General features: G+C 40.3%; 1 protein-coding gene across 2 annotated transcripts in view; it reads right to left on the bottom strand.

Moving 5' to 3' along the window:
• prkag2b (protein kinase, AMP-activated, gamma 2 non-catalytic subunit b) overlaps positions 1–5,283 on the bottom strand; it is a 42,803-nt gene extending 37,520 nt beyond the window's left edge. For both annotated transcript variants that reach the window (XR_001636726.1, XM_016516747.1), the window contains exon 1: positions 4,988–5,283. Coding sequence is in view for 1 of the 2 variants with exons in the window: in XM_016516747.1 (XP_016372233.1) it covers positions 4,988–5,074 (87 nt within the window). In the remaining variant the exon portion in view is untranslated. The remainder of the gene's footprint in view (positions 1–4,987) is intronic.
• Between the last annotated feature and the right edge of the window lie 6,349 nt (positions 5,284–11,632).

Below are 11,632 nucleotides of genomic sequence, written 5' to 3'. Positions count from 1 at the left end.
ACTGGGAACAGGATCAAACACTGGTTGGTTTTGTCGGCGGATGCTTTCTGTTGAGCCTGAAAAAACATCACTGTGGGGGGTGATGTCAAAGTTTAGCCATGTTTTAGACAACTGTTCAGCAGTCATTTAACGGAGTTAAAACAGTAGATTAGAGTAGCTCAAAAACATTCGTTTTTAGACATTTTACCTTTACAAAAAGAATGACCCAATGCAATGAAAAAAAAAAAAAATGTTGTGCACAAAGATGTGCCATGACACCTGAATATATGCTTAGTTTGGTTTTATAATCCTGCATTCGGTTTCATTTTAGGAAAAGTTAGGTAACTTGGACAACTTGGACAAAGTATTGGGCTGTAAGAACCTTGACTGAGCAGTGAAATAGTTTTCAAACTACACCCTTTGTTTACCTCAGGTCCTTCAACTAGCTTGCCAAGTGATGCGAGATGGCAAAGCTACTTGAAGTGAAAGCGCACAATGACTAATTTGCCTGCTCAAGGTTTTCAATTCATTATCAGTTTACAATACATGCTACTCCTGTCCAACTAGTTTAACGCAGCTGATGTACAGGACTAACAAGGGCCAGACCAAAACTTTTAAAGGGATAGTTCACTCAAAATGAAAATTTACTGTTCATTTACTCATCCAAGATGTAGGTTTCTTCAGTAGAACAATAAAGAAGATTAGCTGAAACCTTGGCCCTTGGCAATTCATAAAATGCAAGTCAATGGCTACTGTCACTTTGAGGGTCAATAAAAGCACATACAGGCAACACAAAATGAATACTCATGGCTCCTGACCATATATTGAAGTCTTATGAAGCGAAACAATTGGTCTGTGCAAGAAACTGAACATTATTTACCACATACTTACCTGTAATCCAGAGCCTCAGGCAAATGGGGAAGTCCAATTCCTTTCTGTGAACTGGTTCTTTTGGACAGTTTGTTTCAATGAAATGGTTCAAATAATAATTTCACCAGTTTGTTTACTTAATTATGCAATGGCGTAACGTATATGCAATTATATTATTACAGCACCCAATAATAATGTGAAACGTGGATGTTTTACTTGTCTTAAGTGAATATAAAGTGAATAAACCATTCTTAACTCACTTTTTTTACATAAACCATTAAAACCTTCATTTCACCCCTTCATTCAAGTGCTTGGTTCACATAAGCGCACATGACCCACTCATCAGCCTCAGGTCCGAGTCAAACAGTTTCCTTATTCAGTGACTGTTGAAAGAACTGGAGCACTAAATGAGTTGGCAAAAAAACAGGATTATAGGATCAGAAACGTTGGTATTTCGGCTCATTTCGAGTCGGCGTGACTGTCAGGAATGTCCAAAAGTGAGTTTTGATTGAGTAACCTGTAGATCCGTGCTGCTCGAGCCGCAAACTGTTTCTGATGGTTCAGTCCGATCTGATGACCTGGTTCAACTAGTTCACAAAAAAGAACCAGTTCAAAAGAATGATTTCGGTATTTTGCCGGTTAATCAACACGGGCAAAATGCGATCAAGGATTTATTTATAATCGAGTACTCGTGACAGCCCGAATCTCAATATATTATCAGGAGCCACAGGTATTCATTTGGTCTTGCCTGTATATGCTTTTTTTGACTCTCAAAGTGACGGTAGCCATTCACTTGCATTTTATGAATCAACAAGGACCACGGTTTCAGCTAAAAAAATATATTTTTTGTTATACTGAAGAAAAAGTGTCACCTACATCTTGGATGGCCTGAGATTGAATAAATTAACAGCAAATTTTCATATTAAGGTGAAGTATCCCTTTATTGCATATTGACTATTGTAATGTTATTGCATTGCTACTGCTAGCTACTCCTCTCCTCAACAAGCAGTTTTAACAAGTACCACAAATAAACATAGCAGAGAGGCAGAAATTTCATCTTCACAGATGATGACCAGAACCAGGCTACCTTACGCTATACACCACTGTAGTCATCATAGTCAAAATAACCCACTGACCATACCAAAATATTACATTCCAGAATATGTTTGAAGAGTCTTACTCGTAGAAGTTCATTAATGAGCACAGTTATATATATTTATTGTGGTGCCAGTGATGTTATGGTTTTGTATTGAGGCCAAGATTTTAGATTTCTTCACTTACAATCCCCTCGCAAACTGTAGCATTTGAACAGAGTGCTATATGAGCGGAACCAGGACACACCTCTCATATGGACAGAGATGTTATGAATATGGAGGCAGATGAATAACTGGAAATATTTCGTATTAAAGCAGTGGCCATTAAATGATGAATTAAATGTAGAAAAAATATTATTGTTTGTCAGGAGATAGAGCCTAAAATATGAAAAAAATATGATGAAATAGAGACAATTACTGTTCAGTATGATTTGTTTTGTTCCTCTTGTATTTTAAATAGGCAGGAAGCCACAAGATTCAAGAGATTGTAACCCAGTAAGAGAGCTACAGTATAGTTTGCTTTGCCCATAGCAACTTTCCTTGATATACAAACATGAAATGATCTATGGGTTATAGGATCTATAATCTACAGGGAGATATTTAAGAAAAAAAAATCAGTTATCAGTATAAGAAAGTGAGTTAATACTATTTTTCTGTAAACTAAAACAAAAAAGTAAAAGAAGTAAACTAAAGTAGAGCAGGCAGCTCAAAGTGATTTTTCAGTGTTTGCAGCTTTTTGCAGAATGTTCAGATGCACAGGTCAAGTGTTATGTTTACAAATGGTTATGTTTATGATTCACATTAAGTTTATGGCTACAGGCAGAGAGCAATGACTAAGCTTCAGGATGAGGCAGAGGGCGGGGAAGAGAGAGGATCTTTCAAACAAAACCCCTTTCACTCTCAGAAAATTGTTGGGAGGAGGTCAAATAAAAAAAAAATCAGGGATCTGAGTAAGTCTGGACAACTGTGAACTGATTATTGTGCAATTAATTACAATAGGATGTACCAGTACTTTACTGGTCCATAAACATGATGTTTATTACTTAGCTATGACAGGAAAAACATGTTTACAGAGTAGGACATTTTAAAGCAGGAGTGTCTCCTGGAGGTCCAGCGTTCTGCTAATTTTAACTCCAATATACTTGCCTGGAAGACTAAGGCTAAAAAGAGTATGTTCTATAGAATCAATGTGTGTAGTATGAAGGTAATCTTGATGGAATACATTCGCCATGTTGTCACTGTCACGTGACCTACCAGCATCAGTTACGTCTCGTCACTGCCATTCATAAATCCTCTCCCGTGGCCTCATGGGATAGTAAAGTGTCCATTCTATGCACACTTCAGAATCACGCCGAAAATCATCCGGGTACTTTTTGCCTACTCTTTTATGACTCCTGTTAATTCGGACATACTTCTTTTGTCACATACTGTTTTTCACCTACTATATAGTAGGGAAGTATGCAATTTTGGATGCAGCCTAAGGACTACGGAAGTAATCCTGAAGACCTTGATTAGCTGATTCAGGCGTGTTTAATTAGGGTTGGAGCTAAACTCCGTAGGACAGTGGCTCCAGGAACATGTTTGGACACCCCGGTTTTAAAGAAACAATTCACAGATCACTTCAATATTTACCCACACTCATGCTGTACCAACCCTTTATGCGGTTATTTATTCTCTGAAACACATAAGGATACTGTAAGTTTTCAAGTCAGCACGAAATGGAAATTTTCCCCATGTATTTCCCTATGTTTTATTTATTTATTTATGCTCATAGTTTTTAATCACATCGTCATAACTGGACTTTCTTGTAAAAATGACAGTCTTGTGAATTTCCAATCATTTAAAAAACCCGCACCTGCAAGCTCACGTTCATCTGCCTCTACTTTTGAAAGCAAAGCCCATGAAAAGCGTAATCGTGAAAAACCCAATCCGTTCAACTCGGATGTGCAGTGCATGCTAAAAGAAAATACCTGTCTAAATAAAGAATGCAGGGTGGCTTACTTATTATCTCCTAGAAAGACAGAATATCAGTGTCATAGCTTTAACTTATCTTTGTTTTGAGCAGATGCCCTTGAATGGCATTCAATAAAGCAATAATATACAGGCCTGGCCTTGGTGTTAAAGGGGTCATATGATGCTGCATCTTCCCACATAGTGAGGTAGGTATGTGGGGGCGTGTTAGAACGAGCAGTTTTAGGGGGGCGTGGCTGACTCTTAACTTTTATAAAGAATATCTCTTTGGATTTGAGACTTTAGTCTTTGCAACTTTACAGATCTTCTTTATGCACCAAGAGCTTGTAACACTCCAAAGACAAAAAGGAAAAATTGAAATCGCATCATATGACCCCTTTAATTATACAGGCAGAGAGAGTTTGCATTTCAGCATGTAACGCTATGATGAGTCACGGCTGAGCAGAACGCGCTGTCTTACAGCTGGTTCCCTCACTTCCTCTTGCAGCTTTCTAAACAGCCAGGCTCAAGCAATAGCATGGCGTGCCAAACCATTTATAATTAAAGCCTACAAGCGTACTTTTCGAGTTATTCTCTCGAAAACGTTAAAAATACACTAGCGCGCACGTTCTGTTTTGTTGTCGTACGCAAGCAAACGTACCGTAGGCCTGTTCAACCACAGCTTACACACGCGTTCGCGTTGGGCGGGGGAGGGTTTACAACTCATGTTTTGACAGCTCTCAAGCAGAACTGATTTCATATTAAAAGTTATTCTTTTGTACTTCGCATGACTGTAGTAAGAAAAATTGCGCAGGAGTAATAAAGAAACTCAAAACACATCGTCTGAAATTTGAGCTTAAGTTGCAATAAGTCCTTAAGCAACAATGTAACATAAAGATGTTCTAAAAACGTAACATCCAACTTTCCAAAAATGCATCAGAACAAATGTAGCTTACTGGAGATATTGAGAAGACATGCTGTACTTTAAAGACGCATCGAACGCGTTCCACACGCCCACGCAACACTCACGCGGAATTGTCAACACTTAACGAAGCAGCAAAGTTACAAAATATAAAGAGCGAAAACCAACTCACTGGCATGTTTAGGCGCAGGGATCGCTTTTTCTTTGAGGATTTCTTTGTACAGTCCTTTTTCTTGGAGTCCATCACTGTACTTCCCATTTTCCTGCAGTCAGAATTCTTCTCTTAATATTTAGGAGGAAGACGTTCTCCTCTCGCGAAATAATTCACGCCAGTTTAACGATTTTAACGATCGTCCTCCGTAACTGAATTTTGCTGAAGCTCGTCTGACTCAAAGCGAGCACATCCCGAGACTCCAGTTCCTTCTCGCTGTCACTGCGCCGTGGACATCCGCATTCAACTCCACTTCTGTCATGGGTTCGATTCCCGCTCTGAGCAGGCGGTTCGCGCGGACACTGCGCACGCCCTTCTCCTGCACAGGGAAGAATACTGCTGCTGAGAAGCGAGTTTTATTTATCTCGGAAATTAGACTTCTGCAACATCAGCCTGAGTGTGAAGCTGGTGTCAGCTGACGGCCTTCCACTGACAGTGTCACTTTCTATCCATTCATTATAGCTACAAGGGAAGTCATCATGACAAAATGATGAATTTTTCTTTTCAAAGACATGTTAATTTGATCTTATCTGTGTGTATTTTTACATTAGCCTACATTTTTTATTATATTAATTATATTACTATGTTTGTAAAAAACAAAACAAAAAAAAACGCAACTGTTCTTAAAGCTACAGTTCACCTGAAAATTCTAAATAATTGACTCACCCTCATGTCATTCCAAACCTGTATGACTTCTGTTCTTTTGTGGAGCATAAAATATATTTTGAGAAACGTCTCAGTGTTGTTTTTTTTCAATCAATTTAATTTAAAACTGTTTTTTTCTCCATACAAGAACATAGAAGTCAATGGTAACCAAAACTTTTTAGCTCTTAAAGGTATAGTTCATCTAAAAATGAAAATTTGCTGCTAATTTACTCACCCTCAGGCCATCAATGATGTTCGTGATTTTCTTCTTCAGTAGAAGATTTTTAGCTGAAACCGTGGTCCTTGGTTATTCATGAAATGCAAGTCATTGGCTACCTGCACTTTGAGGGGGAAAAAAATTAATACCCGTGACTCCTGACAATATATTGATGTCTGTGCAAGAACCTGAACATTATTTACAGCATTATTCCCTGTAATCTCTTTAAATCATCATGATCTTCATGTAATGGCCGTGTAGACCACTGTAGATGTTCGCAAACATTGGATTCAGATTTGCTTTGATACCTCTCTACCTTACAGTTCACCTGAAAATTCTAAATAATTGACTCACCCTCATGTCATTCCAAACCTGTATGACTTCTGTTCTTTTGTGGAGCATAAAATATATTTTGAGAAACGTCTCAGTGTTGTTTTTTTTCAATCAATTTAATTTAAAACTGTTTTTTTCTCCATACAAGAACATAGAAGTCAATGGTAACCAAAACTTTTTAGCTCTTAAAGGTATAGTTCATCTAAAAAAGAAAATGTGCTGCTAATTTACTCATCCTCAGGCCATCAATGATGTTCGTGATTTTCTTCTTCAGTAGAAGATTTTTAGCCGAAACCGTGGTCCTTGGTTATTCATGAAATGCAAGTCATTGGCTACCTGCACTTTGAGGGGAAAAAAATTAATACCCGTGACTCCTGACAATATATTGATGTCTGTGCAAGAACCTGAACATTATTTACAGCATTATTCCCTGTAATCTCTTTAAATCATCATGATCTTCATGTAATGGCCGTGTAGACCACTGTAGATGTTCGCAAACATTGGATTCAGATTTGCTTTGATACCTCTCTACCTTAGTGTACTCATTTCACATCTACTAATGTAATTGGAATTGCAGTTGTGGCTGTTTAGAACTAGGTTTCAGTACAAATGAAACCTCATGCAAGACCCACATCCAAAAACCGGTCTCACTCATCATGTAAAAGCAAAGATATTAACAGAAACTTCACTCAGCTTATTAATAAACGTATCTGATTTATATTGTAAAGTAAGTTGTTCGCGAAGTTGACATGTAGATACCAAATCTGGTGTTCAAATATATATTAAAAAAGGATCTGCAGTTCAATATAAAGATGTTTTATTCCGTAATTGGAATTGCAGTTGTGGCTGTTTAGAACTAGGTTTCAGTACAAATGAAACCTCATGCAAGACCCACATCCAAAAACCGGTCTCACTCATCATGTAAAAGCAAAGATATTAACAGAAACTTCACTCAGCTTATTAATAAATGTATCTGATTTATATTGTATAAGTAAGTTGTTCGCGAAGTTGACATGTAGATACCAAATCTGGTCTTCAAATATATATTAAAAAAGTATCTGTAGTTCAATACAAAGATGTTTTATTCTAGCAAAACAGTCATTAGTGGAGTTGCATACTACAGTCTCTAGGGGGCGCTACTGTACTGCACCCTCAATCACCTTTATTCAAGTTTCGTATGTGTGCAAACGACTTACCCACATACCACTTCCTTGCTTTCTTAGCGAAAATGTAAGTGATATTGGTATATGTAAAAGCTATTTGAAAAAGCTGTTTGATACTTATTCTTTCAGAAACCCTCCAAAATGTCCTATTTGGACGTGTGGCACACTTTCAAATAAAATAACAAAGTGGCATTTGCAAACAAATTATACTATATGTATCAGCATATCTACTATTTTACAATCTACAATCTAACAGCTGGATATCTGCTCTGCACTTTCTCAGATTTAGTAATGTTAGATGTGGTGATTCGGGAGGCCCTTGAATGTATCTGACTTCATCCTGCTGTTCGAGAAGCCGCTTTTGCATTTGTGTAGCAGTGTGTGTGGAGACATTATCATCCTGGAATACGGGATCATCATAATGGAGCAGTGTTTGAATAATTGGGAGCAGCTGGTCCTGTAAAATAGCCTCATATTGCTTGGCTGTAATACGACCCTGTAGAGCAATCATCAGACTGCTGTGTCATTATGGATTCTCTGCCATGCTTAATACCTGGAAGCAGATACAGTATTGTTAGTTATAAGTTACATTACAAAAAATCTATGTAAAGTGTAATCGTATGTCAATAAGTGACGAACATAAAAAATAATGTACACAAATAGTTTGACAATTATTACATTTTTGCATTGTTTTCATGTGACTGATGATATGCTAGATTTATCAGACAATTAGATCATCAATATGGATCCAAATATAGTGCAGGCTGAATTTAGTGCACTCAGACAGTGTCTCTTATGTTTCATATCCTGCAGTGATGATTTCTTCTAGTTCATTATTATGCAATAATTGCCCTTCAGAGCATTGTGGCTGTGTTGATGTGTAGTTTATTTGATTTTCTGTAGCTCAGTCATGTAAAATTGACTATCTGTCCACAGGTTCAAGTTTCCAGTCTTTCTTTCTCTCTCAGTCCCAGAAACACAAGCTGCATTCTGATTCACAGGGTCCTTAGTGTTCACTGCTCCTTACTCACTCATCAGGGGATATCTATAGATGTTCACTTCACTTGATTAAATGTATTTTATTTTAATTTAGTTTTAATTTATTCGTTTGTTTACAACCAATTTAATCATGATTTAAATCATTATTCCAAACTTTTGGAATATATATGACATATACAAGGGATCATATATATATATATATATATATATATACACACACACACACAATACATATGACACTTCACGGGACTACAAGGGACACTTGACTGATTACACAGACACTATCGGAAGTGAGCTGAACTGGATGATGACATCACTGAATCATCAATGAACTGACTTTAGCTGGAAAAAATTACTCTGTTATTTTCTTCTTGCATTATTGACAATCCATTTTCCTATTTAACACTGTAAAGCTGCTTTGATACAACCAGTATTGTATAAAGCGCTATACAATTAAAGGTAAAGTCAGACATATAAACTTGAACCTGTGGACAGATTTGACAATTTTACATGACTGGGCTGCAGAAAATCAAATAAACTACACATCAACACAGCCACAATGTTCTGAAGGGAAATATTACATAATAATGAACTAGAAGAAATTATCACTCTGTTCGATATGAAATATAAGAGCCCCTGAGTGCACTAAATTCAATTTGCACTATATTTGGATTTTTCCATAATGAAGATCTAATTGTCTGATACATGTAGCACAACATATACACAGTCTTTAATAGATAAACAATAACAGTTTAAACAATAACAAAAAAATAAGGACGAGGAGCAGGAGAGAGGCAAAACAAAACCAAGTCCAATAAATAAGTCCATGGGGGAGAGGAGGATGGGAGGAGCCAGGGGGAAGCCAGGAGCAGGAGGAGCCAGATGTTGGTCCAGAGACCAGCCAGGACGAGGCCCCAGAGTGGAGTCAAGGGAGGGAGAAGCCATGGTGGAAACTTGACAGACAACATCCTGGGGATGACAGATGGAGACGGAGCCGCTGGAGGTGGAGACCCAGCTGGAGCAGACAGAGAGCCAGGGTGACACCCGAGGTCCGGAGGGCCAAGGCTTGAGCTGATGGCTCATGCAAGCGAGGCAGAAATGGGGACCTGGAAGGCTGCGGCGGAGCCTGAGCGACAGGGACAATGGTGGAGCCGGAAGGGAAGGAGCCAGAAGGAACCAGAGGGATGGAGGGATGAGGCGAAGCTGGAGGATTGGAATCCCATAGCGGAGGAAGATCAATGACTGAACAAGGCAGAGCTAGTGGGATGATGGGCCATGGTGGAGACGAGGGAGCAAGGAGCCAAGGCGGAGCCGATGGGTCGCAGGAGTATGGGCAGGGCGTCCCTCCAAGCTATCGATCTCCACTAGTACTCCCCTCAGGCACGTGCAGTGATGCCGACTCACACACCTGGTCAGATGCGTCAACAACCTCTGGCTCCAGGGGGATTGCCGACACATTCGCTTCTTCTCTTGCTGGCTCTTCAGTCGCAACGGGCTCTGGCTCTCGGTCTGCGGTGGGCTCAGGCAGACGCTCTGTGCAGCTGTGTGGTGATGGCTGGCTGGGCTCTGGGTCGGGAGTGGGGCTGGAGATGTCCTCCTCAGCGGGGCAAACAGAGAAATATATGGGATATGGTATGGGAACAAAAAGAAAGAAAAACGCCACTAGAAACTGTATGGGTCCGTTCTTCTGTTACAGTGGGTTGTTGTGAGTGAAGCACACGACGAAGAATTAACAATAACAGTCGTTAATAGATAAATCCACATAGATCATTAGTTCTGTTTTGTGATTGGGTCATTGTCTTGATTGTTCACAGGTGTTCCTTGTTTAGTCATTTAGTCTTATGTAATAATAGCCCTCATGTTGCCTGTAACTACTGTTGGTGAATTGTGTTCATGTCTATGTTCTTGTTTTGCCTAGTCAAGTCAAGCCAAGCCAAGCCATGTCTTTGTTTATTGTTTATCTTCTCACTTTTGGGATATAATAAAACTGCACGTGGGTTTTCACAACGCTCGCCTTCTGTGGACATTTTATTACAGAAAGCTAGACCAAAATATGAACCCAGCAGTTTCCTACCAAGATGAATACTTTGTTTGTGTAAACACACTTAAAGGCAATAGAGCTCTTGATGATTCTAATCCTGTTGTGCCTTCACCAAGGGCATCATACTATTGAGGATGTTCAGGCCTTTTGTGGACTCTGCTACCAAGTGGATTTTAATGTTGTGGCCCTTAAGTACATCTTTTGGGTGAGCCCATTTGTTCCCAGCTTCCTGGGGGAAAAATCCATTGGTCCCTTGCTGAATATATAGACTATGCCTTATTACTGAGTGGATCACCATTCACTGTGGGAACTGTGGACGATGCTACCCACAGCCCTGCAGCACCTACCAAGCCAGAGCCTGCTCACATCATGCCTGCCAATCCAGGGCCAGTTCACGTCAGCCTCGTGTCATTGCTGCCACTCCAGAGCCACAACCCGACATAGCTGCCACTCCAGACTCTCGACCCATCATGGCTGCCAAGCCAGAGTCTCCAGCCATCATGGACACCACTCCAGTGTTTCCAGATGTCATGAACATCGCATCTGAGGCTACAAGCGCGATTCCTAGGTGTGTGAGACTGGCTTCCAGTTTGGAGGACACGCCACTTGTGTTGGTTCGAGCAGGTTGTATCTCTGCGGTGGTACCCAGTCTGAGGGTCTCTGAGGTGATCCCACTGTCAGTCGCACTCCCTGTTATGGCGATGGCCATTTTGGCCACACACTGCACTCCAGTCCATGAATCCATTCCAGAGCCTGCTCCAGTCCATGAATCCACTCCAGAACCTGCTCCAGTCCATGAGTCTGCTCCAAAGCCTGCTCCAGTCCATGAGTCCGCTCCAGAGCCCTCTCAAGCCCCAGAGCTCAGTCCTGTGTTGGCACCAGCCTGTGAGTTTCCTGCTTGTCCTGTTTTGACCACAGTGGTCACACGTAAACCTTCTGCCAGTCATGTCACGGCCCAAGAGGCCGTCTCTGAGCTTTCAGCCTGTCCGGTTACGGACAAGGAGGCCATCCCTGAACTCTTTGCCTGTTATGCTATGGCCACTGAGGCCGTTCAAGGATTTTCTCCCTTTCATGTCGCACCTCACAAACTCGCTGCCTGTCATGCAATGGCCACTGAGGCTGTTCAATGAATTCTGCTTGTCATGTCGTGGCTATGGAAGCCGCTCATGAACTCTCTGCCTGTTCTGTCACGGTCAGGTGGTCCCTCC

The sequence above is a fragment of the Sinocyclocheilus rhinocerous genome, unplaced genomic scaffold (genome assembly GCF_001515625.1).
Source record: "Sinocyclocheilus rhinocerous isolate Xijiao unplaced genomic scaffold, SAMN03320098_v1.1 scaffold807, whole genome shotgun sequence".
Classification (NCBI taxonomy): Eukaryota; Metazoa; Chordata; class Actinopteri; order Cypriniformes; family Cyprinidae; genus Sinocyclocheilus; species Sinocyclocheilus rhinocerous.
The sequence above is the reverse complement of the archived record's forward strand: the minus strand, read 5'-3'. Positions and strand labels throughout refer to the sequence as shown.